Source organism: Puntigrus tetrazona, chromosome 16, assembly GCF_018831695.1.
Source record: "Puntigrus tetrazona isolate hp1 chromosome 16, ASM1883169v1, whole genome shotgun sequence".
NCBI lineage: Eukaryota > Metazoa > Chordata > Actinopteri > Cypriniformes > Cyprinidae > Puntigrus > Puntigrus tetrazona.
In genome coordinates, this window is record NC_056714.1 from 13,152,185 (window position 1) to 13,171,289 (window position 19,105).

The 19,105-nt window shown below is 38.1% G+C and overlaps 3 protein-coding genes across 4 annotated transcripts; all 3 read right to left on the bottom strand.

Annotated features, from left to right (window-relative positions):
- Positions 1 to 164: 164 nt before the first annotated feature.
- Positions 165 to 5,689, bottom strand: grwd1 (glutamate-rich WD repeat containing 1). Its single transcript, XM_043261054.1, has 7 exons — positions 5,447 to 5,689; positions 4,344 to 4,461; positions 4,072 to 4,234; positions 3,751 to 3,961; positions 3,392 to 3,534; positions 3,103 to 3,294; positions 165 to 947 (listed from the first exon to the last, which is right to left on the bottom strand). Exons 1-7 carry the CDS (start codon positions 5,658 to 5,660, stop codon positions 639 to 641), a joined length of 1,350 nt encoding a protein of 449 aa, XP_043116989.1. The 5' UTR covers positions 5,661 to 5,689; the 3' UTR covers positions 165 to 638.
- Positions 5,690 to 6,617: 928 nt separating this feature from the next.
- On the bottom strand, positions 6,618 to 10,600 carry zgc:174888 (uncharacterized protein LOC558116 homolog). Of its 2 annotated transcripts, none has more exons than XM_043261899.1 (5): positions 9,324 to 10,600; positions 9,045 to 9,157; positions 8,793 to 8,861; positions 7,903 to 8,034; positions 6,618 to 7,632 (listed from the first exon to the last, which is right to left on the bottom strand). In XM_043261899.1, exons 1-5 carry the CDS (start codon positions 9,334 to 9,336, stop codon positions 7,318 to 7,320), a joined length of 642 nt encoding a protein of 213 aa, XP_043117834.1. In that variant the 5' UTR covers positions 9,337 to 10,600; the 3' UTR covers positions 6,618 to 7,317. The 2 variants fall into 2 exon arrangements, with proteins under 2 accessions (XP_043117834.1, XP_043117833.1); XM_043261898.1 differs by having other exon boundaries at positions 6,618 to 7,677.
- Positions 10,601 to 10,745: 145 nt separating this feature from the next.
- flcn (folliculin) lies at positions 10,746 to 18,800 on the bottom strand. The gene is made up of 12 exons (XM_043261894.1): positions 18,524 to 18,800; positions 17,175 to 17,384; positions 16,952 to 17,098; positions 15,743 to 15,964; positions 15,464 to 15,627; positions 14,737 to 14,828; positions 14,172 to 14,335; positions 13,965 to 14,078; positions 13,375 to 13,498; positions 12,715 to 12,840; positions 12,492 to 12,594; positions 10,746 to 11,741 (listed from the first exon to the last, which is right to left on the bottom strand). The coding sequence occupies exons 2-12, from the start codon at positions 17,382 to 17,384 to the stop codon at positions 11,534 to 11,536; spliced, it is 1,674 nt and encodes a 557-aa protein (XP_043117829.1). The 5' UTR covers positions 18,524 to 18,800; the 3' UTR covers positions 10,746 to 11,533.
- Between the last annotated feature and the right edge of the window lie 305 nt (positions 18,801 to 19,105).

Here is a 19,105-nt window from a genome sequence, read left to right on the forward strand (position 1 = left end):
TAAAGGGAAATGCAGAGCACTCATTGGGTGCATAAATACTTTTTAAAATATATGTGATTTTATGTTCCCTTTGTATATCGTCAGGCTTTATTTTTTAATTTCCGTTAGTACACTTAAGTTGCTAACAAATCAGTTTGTATAAGGCAAAATGTAAAAAGAAGAAATAGGAACTAACAAAACATTGTTTATTATAACGTGGGAAGTATAATATATTTTTAACCCAAAACACCAGGAGTCTGCCTTAAAACCAACAGTCTGCCTTTAAGAGTTTCAGAATGAAAGACTAAAATATCTTTCTCTGTTTTGTCCATTAAGAGAAAAGAAGCCTTTTTTTAAATGAATGGCTACAAGAAATATGCAGTAAACATGATGGTGCTATAACTTTTAAATAAAGTTAATAAACAACAGACTTGTAAAAATGAGTAATTTATCACACAATTACAACACTGCTTGCTTCATGAAGTTGAGGAAAATGGTTCCAGAAGGGGTAGAAAAATGACAGAAATGCATGAGTCACACATACCTAGATGTTCCATTCATCCATCTATGTACGTTTAAAATTATACACATGCACATTCTTTCTGCCTGAAACTGTCCACACTCTCTTTCTCTGTCTCTCTTCTCACTCACACACACAGTTAAACAGAAATAGTTCTGAAGATGTTGAATCCCGACAGCGCGGTGGAAATGAGAACTCCAGGAATCTGTGGGTGCCAGTGGAGCTCCTTCACTTCTTTCTGGCCCTGGTGAAGGAACAGTAGCTGTGGTGGTAGTTGTTTTAAGCCCTCTGCCTGTTCTCCCATGTCACATGATTCCACTGACAGATCCCATTGGCTGACCACGTCATCAGCTCCAGAGGCGGCAAACACACTTGAGTCAACAGGGTTCCACTCCACTGACGTCACGGGAGCACTGTGCTGCTTAAAACTGGCCACTGGACGTCCAGACTGAAGAAAGAAACATGAATGTGATCAGTAAATAAAGTTAATCAGTTAATAAGCCCAAAAAGTCATAACATACAAAGATTTGGGATCACATATACATGTATATTACAAGTCTACAGTGCCTATAGAAAATCATCATACCCTTTGAAAACCATTACCTTTTCTCACACCCTGGAAAATAAAATAGAGCAAGTCTTAAGTGCAGTTAAGAGCTGCATGTACACATTATAATTCTCATCATTCTCATAAATTCCAGTGGATTCATCAAAATGAATCAGTGAAATGCCTGGTTTGGTAAAGTGATCAGCCCCTTGCAAGCAATTAACTTCCACGTTAAACACCAGGTTAATTGCCCTATCTGACATCAGTAGTAGTGGTGTTGATTACTTTAGAATAAAAGGAGCTGTTTCTTGAAGAACCCACAGTTAGCAGTGTACGGTGTTGCAAAGAATTGACCATGGTTGGGAAATTGCTTTCCAAAGATCTTTGGGATAAAGTTGTAGAAAGGCACAAGTTAAGAGAAGGCTATAAAAACATTTCAAAGGCTTTAGCCATCCCTTTGAGTAATGCTCAGAGCATCATTAAGAAGTGGAAAGCTTATGAAACCACTAGCACATTGCCAAGATCAGGCCGTCCATCCAAATTAAATGACAGAGCCAGGAGGACATTGGTAAGAGAAGCTACCTCGAGGCCAAAGGCAACTTTGAAGCACTTGCAAGACTTTATGGCTGGGTCTTTCCTAAAAAAAAAGTGTCACATGCAAAAGTGTCTCGCTTGTGCTATGCAAAATCTAATTCGGAAGAGTCTGATACCTTCTGGGAAAAGGTGGGGAGACCTCTGATGAGACCAAAATGGACTGAACTCCAAGCGTTATGTTTGGCAAAAAGCAAACACGGCACACCACCATACCTACTGTGAAGCATGGTGGTAGCAACATTATGTTTTGTTTCTCTTCAGCTGGAACGGGGCAATTGGTCAGGTTTGAAGGGAAAAATGGATGCTGACAAAACTCTTGAGGAAAACCTGCATCCGTCTGCTAGACAAATGAAGATGGTCAGGTCATTCACCTTCCAACGTGACAATGACCCTGAGCATACTGCCAAAACAACAGCGAAACCGCTCCAAGATAAGAAGGTGAATGTCCTTGAATGGTCAAGTCAGAGCCCTGACTTAAATCCAAATCAAATCCAGATTTGAAGAGACCAGTCCATTGCTGCTAAACAAAGAATTTATCTGAACTTGAGCAATTCTGTATGGAAGAATGGGCAAATATTCCCCAGTCAAGGTGTGCAAAGCTGGTACAGACATATCCAAAAAGACTGTTGGCTGTAATTAAAGCAAAAGGTGTCTCAACTAAGTATAAAGTCAAGGGACTGATGACATTTCCAACACTGTCATTGTTTATTATTCATTTGCAGAACTGTTATGTTTTTTTTCTTTCATTGGTTTGATATTGTAAGACTAAATTTGTAAATAAAGCTGGAAAAGTTATTTGGAATGGGGTTTGATTTCAGGCTGTATGACAAATTCAAACGGGTTTGATGATTTTCTATAGGCACTGTATCAGCAAAAACTACACTTATTTAGCAACACAAAATACTGATTAAAAGTTACAGTAAAGACATTTAGAATGTTATAAAACCTATCCCTATCTACTTCACTAATGCTGCTCTATGCAAAGATTCATAAAAAATGCACTTTACACAAACATTAATAATTCTTATTAAGCTACAAAGCAGCGTATCAGAATGATTCCTGATAGATCATGTGTTACTAAAAACTGCAATAAAGCCTGCTAAAAATTCAAGCTTTGCCATTACAGGAAAAATTACATTTTAAAATATTTAAATAAAGTTTTGTAATATTACTGTTTTTACTGTATTATTGATCAAATAAACACAGCCTTGGTGAGGGCAAGATTTGTTCAAAAAATAAATAAATAAAACTACGCAATTAATTTTTTTAAACATCCTTACTTCACAACACATTTTCACAGTAAAAATTTGTAAGCGACTTTCTATAAACATCCTACACCTGACAAACCGACACAAATAACAACGCTTCTGTCTCTTCATCTGATTCCAGCCTGAATCGTTTCATTTAATGCTTTAGCTGAAAAATAAAACATTAATATTTGTTTCCTTTTGCTCTTGCTCACCTGGAACTGTCTTAAATCCCAGACTTTCAGTAGGCCATCATCTCCTCCAGACAAAATAAAAGGTTCGGTCATGTTCCAGCTGATAACATTGATATCTGAAGAATGAGCCTCGTCGGCTGAGAGCATGGAATTAGGTGGTGCCCTTATGTCCCAGATGCGAATGGACTGATCCACTGAGCAAGATGCAAAAACCTGAAGATGAGAGAGAAGCATTAATTTAACCATCACATCCAATTTGATTTTTAATATACAATATTTGAATAGAATGATTTTCTTTAGACCGACATACAGTGGCTTCAGTAGGTGACCACTGCAGGTCCTCAACAGACTTGCTGTGTGAGCTGAAAGGCCGTTGGTCAACCTTCCAAGTCCCGCCCTCCTGTGGCTCCCAGACGTGAATGTTCTTCTTGCAGTCACCACTTACCAGGCGTCCTGAGGCAAGGAAAGATGAAACGTCTTGAATTTTAGCCAGCAGTCCCACTAATTTAGACATCTGTTTGTATGGAGGTAAGTTATGTTATGTTTCTTGTTCCTAAAATGTGCAAGGCTTCCTGTGTCGTACGCTTCTAGTTATGTTATCTTACAAAAACACTCATTATGTTGCGTGAAAAATAAGATGGATATAATATTACATTTGAGATTGCACACCTGGTACCTTGGATGACCAATCAATGGCAAACCCTTCTGACATGTGACCAGAAAAAGTGAAAAGAGGCGTGGCTTCCTTCTGCTGCTTGATGAAGGCTGACATCGCTGCTGAACTCTGCACAGCCTCAAGCTGAGGTTGGAGGTCAAAAATCTCCACCTGTCCTTTCTCTGACCAGACCGCAGCAAATGTCTTTTGCCCTTGCTGGGTGACCTATTAAAAGTAAAAGATCACAACTTTAGATGACGAGGGCCAAAAATTAAATCAGGTGGATTGGAAAACGCTTTAATTCTGCAGAATTCTGAAATAATTAAGAGACTTACTCGGACTCTGTTGATCCCACCATAATGTGGCACCATGGCTAGCTCCAACTGTGGTTTCTTCTCCTCATCCTCCTCGTCTTCATCACTTTCTTCATCACTGCTTTCATTTTCATCTTTATCCTTTTCAGTTTCATGAAGATTGTGCATGTGCATGACAATAAGCCTGGATAGAGAGGAAAGACATCATCTTTGGAAACCAAGGATAATAACAGTAGATGTTTCTTGCAGAACAATAAACGTAGCAAGCTCTGACAGCATTCACGTCAGTGTACCTGTTGCGTAAGGCGGTTTCAGACTGAGTACCAGCACACAGAATCATAGAGAGAGGAAACTGCTCTCGCCCTTCTCCTTCACCATCACGCACCACATCGAAACTCAGGCATGGGGCACCTGCAGGGCAAAGAAAAGTTTGCTTATTATAAATAATAAAGATAGCAGATATCGTAAAAGGAACATCAAATCAAATTCAAATTCAAATTTTATTTGTCACATACACATACATACATGGTACGACATGCAGTGAAATGTTCTGGTTATTGAAAGTTTTTCCTCTTTTGATTAAAACTCAAGTAATTTCATGACATTTTTTTGTTAGAAATACATGCTGGGCAGTGAAGTGCTACGAGCACCCTGAGATAAATAAAATCAGAATTAAAAAAAAAAAAAAATCATGTTATTTGTTACATTTTTATTGAGCAAAACAATTGATGCTCATTTAAACAAATTAAAAATAATAATAAAAATATAATAATAATAATAATAATATATATATATATATATATATATATATATAACTATATATATATATATATATATATAAACTATTTGTGAGAGTACTGTATTTCCTGCCTTTTATGTTCATTGTTTATCATTACTGTTTATACTGTATATTGAATAATCAAAAGTAAAATGTCAAACTTACTGTAAACAGACAATAACAACAACAACGTTATTGTTGTCATTTATTATTATTGCACTGCACCTTTGCAGCCTACATTGAGGATCACTAAGATGGCATTACTTTCCAGTCAATTAAATAATTTACCATTTCTCATCAGACTGTAAGCTATCCTGACATTTTAATTGTCAGTGATGATACACACATGAAATACATTTTGGGTGAGAACCAGACATTTCTTAACCGAGATGTATAAAACAAGCAATTATGATATGTTGCATGCTCACAGATACATTACACTAACACGTGATTTTACTAACATTACACATATCCAAAACAAAAAAGTATTATTGACATGGTTATTTATTTGGTTGTTCGACTTAAGTCAACCTTTGAAAATAACATCAAACCACAGTTAACCGTACATCGAGCACGCATGTTTATGTTTAGTGATCGGGCATGATGTTGAGCACTGACCGGTCTGGCACTCGTGATAAATCCGGTAAGCGGAGCGGTCCATCTCCAGCTCTTCTCCCGGCTTAAGCGGCTGCAGACCGGGGACATAGACTTTCCCCTCTCCATCCCCGTTCTGTCCTTCTCCATCCATATCATCCTCGTCGTTTTCACTCTCCTCCATGTCCTCAAACTCATCGTCCTCCTGAGGCAACGTGTCTTCATCGGCCGCGGACATTTTGAGAGAGTGGAGGACTTCCGCTTCAGGTCACGTGGTTTAAAGCGCACGCTAAGCGCTGTACAGAGTTGGACAGAACTCAAGTCACCGGGTGAGCGGGAATTGTTGTCCCAAGCTGTTTTCAAGAAATCTTACACACTTTTATGTCTTTTTTTAATGTCTCAGACTGTAAAAAGTATGGCCATGTAATCATGCCTGACTTGACACTATACCATGGATCCATAGTTATCACTACAATATTTAACATGAAATAGCAACACTATTAGTCTTAGTTCGTGTTAAGTTGCAGCATTTACCAATATTAAAATCAAAGTACTTGATGGATCCGAGTTAAAAAATAACTTTTATAAATAAATATTGTAAAAGATTTGCTCATTGTTGGTTAATGTAACATTACCTAGCAGGACCTTACTGTAAAGTAATACCATTACAAGCATGTTTGGTTTAGGAAGTTTAACAGCAGGCCAAGGCTTGCAGCTGGTTTAGCTTACCAGTCTGGCCACCTAAAAACTGTCGAAACCCCCACGAAAACAAGGCAAATAGACCAGCAAACCGGCATAGGCTGGTTTAAGCTTTGTTTCTGCAGGGTTGGCCTGTTCTAGTTTGCTTGTGGTTTGGCCCAGTTGCGCTAATGCAAACTAACCCATTTTCTGACATTTAACAGTAAAATCCTGCATTGTTGTGAACAGTATCCATCAACAATATGTAGCTAAAATGCAATTTATTGCATGTTGACTTGGAACTTTTGTTTTATGTGTGTTTTTGAGACGTGCCAGCCACCAGCTGTAGGCTATATTGTGGTAGAGCAGCAAAACTGTGTGAACAAAAGGTCTCTGTGGTGGCCTGGTTGTTTGTGCCATCATCTGCAAGTCTCTTCATTCAGCTGATACTAGAGAAAGTCCTCATACACACACTCAGACAAACAAAAGAGTATAGTCAATTCATGCAAACACTGAACCGATTTCAAGATTTTATTTATATATAAAAATCTACACTTAAAAACAGACAACACATGTATACCAAAAACAGACAGATTGTTAAATTCATTTGAGTAAAACATTGCTTGTAGTAACCTTCTCTAAGACAAGACATCAATACTTGTAAACATGACTTATGTAACCCTTTTGCAAATGTCTTTTTCAGAAAGTAGCTTGATTAAGCTGGTTCCTATGCCACAGAATTATTTAATATGGCTTGGATTTACTGTAGTAAATGAGTGTAGTTTTTTCCTCTTGAACACCGAGCGATAAGCAGAGACTTTTGGCTTCATGTATGCTTTACTTTTTCACTACATTCAATGTTAAAACATTCAGTCAACAGGTTTACCCTGAATTATCACGGATGACACATAATTCACTGTATAAGATGACAGAAAACTGGATAAGTGATAGAAACAATCAGTGCAAAGACATGATGCAGAAAAAAACATCATACATGTACATGAACGTCATATTGGCCATGTGTCTGCTTTCAGAACATCCTTTTTCTCCAACATGCATCTAGAAATCATGAGCCACATCCAGAGAGCTAATTCTCTGAAATCTCATACAAATGCTAATCAGTATAAAGCAACAGTGAATTACAATAGCTGTCCGTTCAAAGTAAAGCCTCCTTTTGGGCAAGTTTTGTGGCATGTTTAAAACAGATTTCTCACCCTTTACCAGATCAGACTTGATGTTATCCATAGAAAATAAAAGGTCCAGTGAGAGTAACTTGAGAAAAGTGACCGACTATAGCCGTTAGTCAGACCCTGGTTGACCTGCCGTTTACCTTTCTCTCCTTCTATCCCAGGCCACTGCTCATCCACGGGTTCCTGGTTTTCCACATTGTTTTCCTCCTCTGATGGCATATTTTTTAGGTCCTCTTCACTAGGTGTGGGGAAGATGCATTGATGCTCTTGAAAAGCACAGTCCAGACTGAGCCATCGGGTGAAGAGGGACGAAGTGAAGGAGAGAAGACCTTCAGGCGATGACTGAACAGATGGGAAAGCAGAGATATCGGGACGATCTGGAATTTTCTGTTCACGAAAATATAGAAGAAAAACACTAGCCACAGGAGATCTACAATCTATCAAACCTACATTCAAGAATTAAAGGTATGTCGATACGACATCTGGATTCATTTAGGAACCAATATGTACACTTGAGGTACTGATATGTACCTTTAAGTGTAACTTTTAGAAAAGCTACCGCATCAGTGCAAGCTTTTGTACCTTTTTTTCTGAAAGTGTTTGACAATGTACCTCTTTTGCTATCTTGTCCAGTGTGAGAATCAGCTCGCTGATGAACCTGTATTTGAGGTGAACTCTGCTGAGATGCTGGAGAAGCTGAATCCAGGAATTAGACAGGAACGCAGCAGCACTGAACACACAACACTAAACCCACGCACAGAGAGAAAGACGGGTTAGTTTTTACTTCAGCTACTAGAGACAAAATTAGCTGCTAAACATTTTTTATTTGGGTCAGTGACAAATAAGAATGGCCGAGATGATAAAACAGAATAAAATCTATGTTAATTACATGGAATTACACGTTCTTACAAACGTAATCTACCTATTTTTCTTGTTGCTTACATTAGGCCTATACCATATGCGACATATCATGACTCAAAATGGTTTAAAAATGTCAATTGGTGCAACTATAAGTTCCAACTATATAATAGCTAGATATGTTCTTAGCACCATGAATTCAAGAGTGTTAATTAAATCACTATTGTCACATTTTGTCAATCATTACAGTTATGAGCCTTCTTACAGTTCAAGGTGTTTTATTAAATAAATATCAATCATTTCATTTAATTTGAGTCCAACTTTTATTCCGCAGACGATATTACAAAACATGAAAACAACATAGCTTGCCGCTTTTTGCTTTTTCAAAAAACATTACTATTTTCAATTGTATTCATTTATTTACTCACTGACTTTCATTTATTTACACTCTCGCAATATTACAAAATCTGGATATTTCCGATGGGCCCCATAAAACATCTAAAGTCCTGTTTAATCTAAAAACCCAAAACACTCATTAAGTTTATTACATTTACTACCTGCACGTACATAGTATTTTTGAATAACTTAAAAGTGAATCATAAAAAGAGCATCACATCACTGACCCATTGAAGCCCGGGTCTTACCGGCTCATTGCACAGCGCGCTGTCGTTGAAATAGTGAGACACGACGTAGTTCTTTGGAAACACTTCTGGCTGCAATAAATACAATGCACAATGTCAAATTTTAAGCGTTTAATAAAGACAGCCGTTTGTTTAATATGCACGGGCTTCTCAACAAAACCGCGAAACAACAACAATCAGGTCAGTACGACACGGGACAGATCAATGCGCTCGAGAACCATCTAGTAAACAGACTTCTCAAACGTCGAAACTCACGAATCCGGACGTTTCTTCGCTGCGTATAGAGTCTTGAAGATTTCGGATCGTCGTCTTCATAAAATCATCGCACCCACTTCCTTGAACAGTCAAAATCGATAGAAGTAACAGCACTGGAAGGCAAAGGTAAACAATGTGGGTTCAGAGCATTAAAAGCCCTAACATTTTCAACACACCCACGCGTTTCGTTCTCTTAAGGTCTCAAACGCACTCTCTGATTCAAGCTTTTAAAACGCGCATCAATTGACCTTCGTCTGAGCTGCACGCGTATCACGTTACCTGTTGGTGACATGCTTCTACCGGCCAATGTGGGCCATATTCCCCATGTTCTTCTTAACCAAGTCGTTTTGCACGACAGATAGCTGCAGGAAGGTTATGGATGAATCTAGGTCTGAGTGGGTTTCCCAGCTGCGTCTTTGAGAAGCTACTAACCAAGGTCTCTTCTTCCTCTCACTGCTGCACTTTCTCCTGGATCCCACAGCTGCTCTCCATTTGGACCCTCTCTTGCTTAATCCCAGTCAGGCACTTGGAAATTCCCAGTCTTCTAATGGAAAAAACCTCTGATGGACAAAAAGATATTCCTGTATATCCAGATTTTAGTTTGCTCTAGCTTTCCTCCTTCCTTTTCAGTCAGTTTTCTTTGAAGCTTTTAATTCCAGCACGTGAGCGAGACATTTGATCTGTTGTAGGCTACTTCTTAAGGAGTCAACAGTGTGGAGGCAGCTTGCTCACTGAAAGTGAAAGTCCTGGCGGTTCAATCTCTCCCCGCTCTCTTTAAAGCTCCCCACCCCTTTACCTCATTAGACAGCATGCACTCCCCCTCTTCTCCTCTTTTTATTAGTACTCAATGCACAGCCTTCCCCTGGCTTAGTCTTAGTCATGCACTCTGGCAGTCTGTTTTTAATTTCTCCTCCTGAATCTAGTCTCAATGTCTGTTGCTCCCTCAATCCCACAGTTTATCAGCTGAATGATGACTAAGCCTCTGAGCTTTCATGATGGTAGTGAAAGGAAGTTATATTTCATCAGGCACACATTTATGATTCACACTATTCCAGATTAGTCATTAGTAAAGCATGTGATACCTATAAACCGGGGAGGATTCAACCATGCTGTCATTTAGATAGACAAAGCAGGCAGTTTGCGGTTGTTGGTTCAAATGCAGTCACATGGGAGACTCCATCAAAGATACATTGTTCTTAGTGCGTAACGCATTGAAATGCATTGCATTGAAAAGAGGCGTAAACAGATTTGTATTAGCAATGTGATTTAAAAAAAAAAAATGGTGAAGTGTAATAAGCAAGCGCGTCTTTATACATGTTTCAGCACAAACGCAAAACAGAGATCTTCTATGACAACACAAAGCTGCCATCTGGAATAATTAAATGGATTATATGTGTGAGTAAAAGTTATTCTGGCAATCGCCATCAATCAGCCTGTGTAGACAGGAAGGAATATCTTGCAGCCCTTGGGGTAACATTGATTCCTCTGCACGCATTCACTCCCACTCACTCGTTTCGCAAGATTTTTCATTTAACCTGGATTGATGACTTGCTGCAAATTTTAAATGCAAAAAAAGTTGACATGCACAACATAGTCCAAAAATTATAGGTCTCATGACAGGAGGAATTGCCCTAGTATAACCTGATCCTTTCAGTAGCACCCATACCACCTTGAAACACAAGAACGTCCTTACGTAATAGCTGCTTGGAATGGACTTGCATGTTTGCACAGTGTTTATTGCATGACTTTAAGTCCAGTAGTACATTGAAACAAGCTGTAAAAACTATAATGGGATTGAGGGGATTTCTACATAATCCAGAAACTCTTTCATGGCAACAATTACAGGCATATCCCTCAAAAGCTATTTCTACCCTACCATATGATGCTGATAGGGGTCAGTATCTGGTATAACCACATTGCAGTAATAAATGATAGTACTTAATTACTTTGGTTTACGAGCAACACATAGTCTTTATTTAGCATGTGTAAGATTAAAGTGAGAGCCATTTATTTAATCAAAGTGATCAAATAAGGATAAATTAAATTGCTCATAAAATACAAGTTCTCTCTCAGACAAGTCAAATGGAAAATAATTATGATGAATTACAATAGACAAGCCTCAAACAGTATCATGTCAACTGATACTCTGCCTAGTTCCCACAAAGTCAGTGGACCATGTGCTCCATTAGACACATAGCGAAAAGATAGAAAATGGACATGTCTATGCATGACGGTAAAACTACATTCCATTTAAAAGCACATGTGTAAGTAAACGTTTTTGAGGCTCCTATATCAATGATGGCTTTTACTTTCTCTCTGTACCACGCAGAAAAACACATTCTCAGGCCTGGCCCCCTTTTCCCGTAAATTGACACACAGACACATTCACACACACACACACACACACACACACACACACACACACACACACATTCCTTTCATCTAACTCTAGCAATGAGTCCATTGTCCCCTTTCTCTCTCTCTCTCTCTCACTGGCTCAGAGTTCTCTCTCCACCTCTGACTGCTGTCATTAGATGGCTCTTGTAGAGCTTGCTGAGTCCTGTCATCCAAAACTTAAGAAGACGCACATTGTCCTCTTCCCCGGGCCCCGTGGCCCCCAGCAGAGCTAAAACCTTTTGAGTGTCCTCTTTACCTCTGCCGTCCACCTTGGAGAACTTAAACAACACTTTTACTTTGCTGTAACAGAAGGAACAAGAAGACAGTGTGATTAGAGGAAGCACAGAAACAATAAACAGGCAAAAGGAAATAGGGTCTTAGAGGAAATTGGGGAGATTAAGGAAGAAAAAGAAGAATTACGGGAAACGGCAAAATATTAAACTTTATGTCTGCTGCATGACTTAGAAACGGACTTAAATAAATATAATGGCATGATCTGTGCATCCTTAGATATCCTGAAATCAAATTAAATTACATAATTTTGGCACAAACCTTCACATTTATATTCTACTCTTTGTAGTACAAACTATGTTTGAATAATAATACATTTTAGTTTAAATTATTTTTGTTACCAAAAATGTATTATTTATCAGCGTTCCTAGTATAACACATTTGTAACAGTCTTTTAAAAAAAAGGCTAACGTCAATAAATAGGAATAGAAAATAAAACCGTTCATAATTGTATAAAAAACAGAACAACATATTATTTCAGTTAAAATTACTTCAAATTAAAATTACTTAATGTGTAAGAGTTTTGGGTCCTATTTCTGAAAGATGCTGTAGAAACAATGTAAAAGTACTTATATTAAGCATAGTTTTTATTTAATTACATTCAAAAATATTTGTAAAAAAAGTATATTAACATTAATTAATATTATACTAATAAGGATGCATTAAATTGATCAAAAGTGACAGTAAAGCCATGCATAATGCTAAAAAAGAACTCTATTTTAAAGATTTTCTAGTCTAAAGACAAAAATGCAAATTTACTTCATCCACTCCTCTTTCAGGCAAAGCAAGCAGAGAGAGACCACCTCCACCGACAAATTCTCATTAGAAAGAGCCACTTCAATCTTATTCAACAGAGTTGGACCTGAGAGAAAGAAAAACCACGAAAAAGGCACATTAAAGAATAATTCACTATGTACAAATTAAAATAAATAGTGTGTGAAGCACAAGTCTGTACCACTGAGGTTTTTTTTCCATGTGTTACCTTTATCTGTTGCTTGTGTGTTTGCACTGCTAATGTTGAACTGATATAGTGAGAGAATGTCATCATCCGTGACAGGATTTACGCAACCACGCTCAACATTAAGTACATCCACCAGCACAGAAAACTCTGGAAGACAAGATTGAGAAAGAGAGAAAGTTAGGGTGAGGAGTTAGACTATGTACATACACAATGAGTGTTGAACCTTGAGATGAACCAGACGCTGAGTTATGAAACAACACTGTTTAGAGAGAAAACAGTCTCACAGAAGTTGTGAAATGAGATGTAAATCACATTCTGACAAAGAACACCCCAAAACACTTTGAGGCCTCTGTTAAATCTATGTGTGTTTGTTTCAACGTGTTATAAAAACAATATGTTCGCTTGAATTTGCTGAATAATGATCATGAGAGCACTGCTGTCGTTTCTAAGTGTGACTGATTGAGCGTTAATGTTTGTATATGTCTGAACCGAAGCGGCGCAAAAAAGGATGAGATCAGGAGACAATAGGTTAATTGGTTCAAATCCCTCCAGGCTTGGATCTCAGGAATTCCTTATTAATGTGATGCAGACATATGCTTTCTGAAAGTTAAATAAGAAAATGATCTAGCTCTGTGAAGCCAAAATGCACAAAAGAGGATTTGCAGTGAAATAAAAAGATACCTGAAGAGCTAACGTGGGCTGGGATTGGTACATCTGGGCTAAGGCCAAGGAAGTTGCATCGATACGCTTCCTCGTAGTGAGGACTGTACTGAACTGCTCGGACACAGCCGACTGGAAGCAAAGCCTGTGAAACAGACAGAAATGAAGGTCAGGACTTTTGGCAGCTACCTAAAACGTACACTACCAGTCATAAGATTAGACACGTAATAATTCATTATTATTACTATTTTTTTGCATCATTAAAAATAAACTGAAATAACCTTTTTTCTCCTAAATTCTTCTAAAATGCAGCTCTGCACTCGAGATGGATCTTGTTTCCGTTTATCCATTAAAATGTATTAGGTTATATTATATTACTAAAAAATACATGCGTAATTTTGTTTAATTAAAAAATTTATTTTTAAATTAAAATACTTTTTTTTTACTTTTTAGTGAATACTTTATCTATGAAACATTTTTGTTTTTGCCAACACATTTATTTACAAGCTTAATACAATTATTCTGAAGTCTGACTGACAGCTTATAACATCTGTATATGATGTTCTTCTGCACTTGAAAAGTATGATAATAATGTTGTATTGTCATCTGACCTTCAGCACACTGAAAGCTGACTGGATAAGACATGGGTCTGCACCTCTCCAAATGACTTGATTTCCCATGAGTACATGCCATGCCAGCTGTCGGAAATCACTGGCACCCAGGACCTGTCATTAATCAGATAAAGATTAAGTCTTATTTTTAACATATTTTTAAACTAAATCAAATGCCTTTAACATTTACATTAACATTAACATTACCTGTCTTAAATGTCTCAGTGATTTGAACTTTGGCCCAAGAACGTCCTCTTGTCTTCCGTCATCAAACTGAAAATCTTTAGCTTGCACACTCTCTGATTGGCTGGGCTGTGGGTTAGACCCGCCCCCTTCAGCACCATCCCAGACGCTCATCTCTTCCTCTTGCTCTGTGTAAGAATTATAGATAGCGTTGGTTTGAACAACATTTTTTTAGCCTATACATTTTTAGCATTCCGTTTATAAATAATGAATAAAGCTGAAAATTCACTGGAGAGCTGTTTGTCTGTTAGTGTCAGAAGCAGAACATTTGGAAAAGGAAAATGTGGGTCAGATAACTGGTTTAACATTTGAAAAATCAATTTGTTAGCAGACACACTAATTAAAATGTTGCTATGGAATCAATTGTATCTCATGACAAAAAGAATCGGTTTATTTTGTTGCAGAAATTAGATGCTTAGATTTCCTGTGGCAGAAAAAGGCTGTGTGCTGTTGTTTTTTTTTTTTTACACAGCAAAATGTTAATATTTTATACAGTAATAAATTAGTATACTCTGTGCATTCACTTTACCAGTTTGTCTTTCAATGAGAACAAGCGTGTCTTCTGTGGGCGCCCCCTCTAAAAGCTTCTCCGTCAATCGACTGCCACAAGCTTTCAGCAACCTAAAATGAAGATAACAAAGTAATAGGAAGTAACATGATTTTTTTAAAAAACATAGGTCAATACTGTATGTGTGTTTGAGCTTATGTTTGAAAAGAAAAGTGCTGTCAAATCGCATTCAAAACAATTAATTGCGCACCATTTTTGTTAACATAATATATGTGTGGTGCTGTGTATATTTAACATGCATGTGTGTATATTTATACATAAATATACACAGTACAAACATTTATATTACAAAAACAACCACTAATCTTATGACAGCACTAAATATGATGTTTGCAATTAAAAAATACAATTTGTAATTTTAAAATGTAAATCTCATTTGTAAGAAATAGTCACAATTTGATAAATACAGTTGCAGTTGAGATGTGAAGTCACATAATATGAGAAACAAAGATACATTTATGAGAAATAAGCACACAGTTGTATTATGAGTCTCCACTGTGGGATATAAAATTGCAATTCTGAAATAAAGTTACAGAATGAGTTTAGAATAAATAACAATAACATTACATTATAATGCACATTATAAAATCACATTTTGAGATATAATGTCACAATTAAGTCGCAGTTATAGAATATGGGTTATAAAGTCAAAAATGATCAATGCCTCTTTTTACTGTGTTTTACATACCAGCTGAATGAGGAGTGCAGACTAGCCCACAGGTTGGGGTGCTGGGTTAGGGATGTGAGGGAGCGGGCTGCATTTCCGCTGCGCTGAGGGAACACTGCCGGAGAGAAGGCGCTGTTCATACGCACAGCCCTCTGAGGACACACACACTGCTCACTGTCAAACACCTGCAAGGCAACAAACAGGCCAAACCGTTGTATTTTCCACACTACGAGGAACTCATCACTCCAAGATGTACTCTCTCGATCTCTGTCCTAAAGTGGTGCTGCAGTCCAGCGCTACCTTGAGTGCTGTGTTCTGTAGACTCTGAATGGTCAGTCGTAGGTGGCGCAACAAGAATGGCCAGGAGTTGATGAGGTAGATTCTGTCCATGGCTACCACGACAATGCTGTACCAGCGCTGGAAGCCCCGTGCCAGGCTGTCTTTGATGAAAAACGTATGAGAGAAAACGAAACCGTGCTGTTCGTCTCCAAAGAAGATGGGCCCCTCTCGACCAGGACAAACCTGCAAGAGCAGATAATACACATTTATCACACAGATGCATGATTTTTAAAGGGGTCATATAATTTTGCTAAAAAGAACATAATTTTGTATATTTGGTGTAATGCAATGTGCTTATGCATTTTAAGGTGCCAAAAACACATTATTTTCCACATACTGTACTTATTGTTTCTCCTCTAAACTCCGCCTACTAAAACAGGTTGAACTGTACAAAGCTCATTGTTCTAACAAAGCACGGTGTTCTCTAATTGGCCAGCTATTCAGTGCATAGCGATTGGCCGAATACCTCAAGCGTCTGATGGAAATGTTACTCCCCTTACAATAACTTGATGCCATGTCTCGGCGCTACGACACAAAAACAATCAAAACCATTACAAAAGAGGCATTTGTTGTTTAAAAAGAAAGCAGGAGGGTCTTTTAATTAGATAACATAACTTACTCAAAAGTTATGAATAAGAAGCACCAGACTGTCCTTGCACAGTTAGAATTGCTCCACTTTATAGTCTCTGTGCACAGCCAGCATAGATTGCTCTCCAGGCCTCTATTAATGCGCCAAACACACTTAAATATTTTTGTTGAACTGTTCAGGAACAGTGTTGTAAATACAATGTAATTCCTGATTTCTAGTTGTGTCCTCTTTTGGAAGCACAAAGAAAGTAGTTTCACTTCCACAATGACACGCAGCCGCTTCTAAACACGGCGCCCGCAGCAACACTGCAGCGAGAATAATAGCTCCGCCTTTTCTTTGCGTGAACATTTGCGTTGGAAAATAAACCCACTCTGTGACATAGGAAAGGGGGGACATTTCAATGAGCCATTTTAGAGGGGCGTGGACAAGTCACAACTTTTCTAAAGAATACCTCTTTGGTTTTGAGACTTTAGACTTGATCTGATTTATGCACTGACAGCTCGTAATACTCCAAAGAGAAAGGAAACGTACAATGGCACAATATGACCCCTTTAATTAAGTATACATAAATGTATACACACCTCACAGCTCAGGCTGCGCACACATGCTTGTCGCACGACGCTGAAGAGCTGTGGCTGGCGAGGGTGTTGGTGGCTCAGATAGCGGATTCCTGTCTCACTGTCCACACTCACGAAGCCTGGGTGAGACGCAGGTAGGGACCGGCAACCCTGTACAGGGAAAGATAGATATTAGACATTAGACAAACCAGACTTCTTCTGGTTTAAAAGTTGCATTCTCACTTACTTCACACATGTCAGCTCTCTGCGTCGCAGAGCTGTTGGCTCTCATGGTGAGCCCTTCGCCCTCTCGGTCCGCCTCTCGGTCCCTGTCCCCAGGAATAGCTGAACCAGGCTGCGGAGGGGACGGGGATGGAGGGTGGACGGCCTCTGTACAGAATAGCGTGCGCGGGCCATGGAGTTCACAGAAGTGGCAAAGGGCAACTAAAGCATTCATCTAGAGGGAATTAAAGGTCATATGAGAATAAGCAATTGTTATTATTTTACATTTCAAAAGAATGAGGGTGACTTTAAGAAATGGTTTATAAATGAGAACAGGCACTAAATGTTACTTTATTCAGACTACATGAAAGAAAGCCAATATGTAAGATTATTATAGTACACATTTTATTACACTTTAATAATACATTTAGTATTAGTATAATATTGTGATAAACAGCTAAGAAGAAAAATATCTGGAATGTTACTCTTTTATCCTTTTTAGATTTGGAAATCAAGGTCTTGAGTCTGGAGGAAGACCGAAGAAACACAGAACCCAAGCTGCTCGGAGTCCAGTGTGAGGTTTCTGAAGTCAGTGAAGGTTTGGGGTGCTTTGACATCGGCTGGTGTTTGTCCATTGTGTTTCATCAAGTCAATGCAGCCTTCTATCAGGTTATTTTGGAGCACTTTATGCTCCTATATGCTAAAAAGCCTTTATGAAGATGCTGATTTCCTTTTCCAACAGGAACTTAGCGCCTGCCCACAGTGACAAAACCACTTCTAACTGCTTCACTGCCCATGCATGATATCACTGTGCTTGATTGGTCAGCCGACATGACCTGAAACCCATGTGGAATCTGTAGCAGACCGATCGCTTCCATGCCAGTCCTCAAGACCCCCAACCAAGTATTTAGTGCTTCAGTAAACATACTTTGAAGAACTTGAATTTTCTTGCTTTGCAAATACTTTTTAATTTGATTTGACTTTAGGAAATATTCTACTATTTTGCAATACTGGATTTTGGCTTTTATGAGCTGTAAGCTCTAATCATCAAAACTGAAACAAAAACTTTTTAAATGCTTTCATATATATGAAAGTTTGCTTACAAAATGGAAAATAAAATTAGTTTGTCCACAATATTCAAATTTTTGTACCCGTATATGTAAATATATATACAAATATGTATGTAGACAAATATACATTTTTATTGCATAATGCATTTACACATTTCAACATAACGTTTCAACGTAATACAAAATGTAGACAATATATTAATAATGTCCTGCGATTAATTAACTGGCGAAATTGTTGCCTAAAAATTAAATGCTTTTAAATTCAATTTAAAGAATTAGATAAAGAAAAAAACAACATCCTTACCTTTTTCAGCTGGGTAGAGCTATAGCGCCGACTGGTACCAGTAAACTAACAAGAACAAGACATTGCAATGGAGTATTGACAATATCAACTGTCTACAGGTTCTGCATGGTTGTCAATGTTGCCGACGATGTAGTTTATTTCCATTCAGCATAAATAGTACACTATCCTCACCGATGTGGTTTACTAAATCGTCGCTGAAACACGACGGTAATTATTGTTTTTAATTTGTTTACATTGTTAAGTCCATCCTTTCCAGTCTTTCTTATGTGTCATGTGATGGGGAAGTCACGCGCTTAGATCACAACAACGTGTGCGTGACTCACACAGCTGCTCTTGTCTCTCACACCAAACGATACCGCCCAAATAATCCATTAATATGTTTTTCTGTTGTAGTTACAGGGTGGCACCGTGCATATGTTCGCTGTTTCGATTGATTTAATTAATTTAGGCCCTTCCGTAATTCGCTAAATGCTTTTCTGGTCTCCTTGATCCACGATTGAATCTTTTGTAATATCGAATCTTTTTTGTTGATTCAAATGAACCGGTCTGAATGAATCGCTCACGAATCATAACGAAACAGCT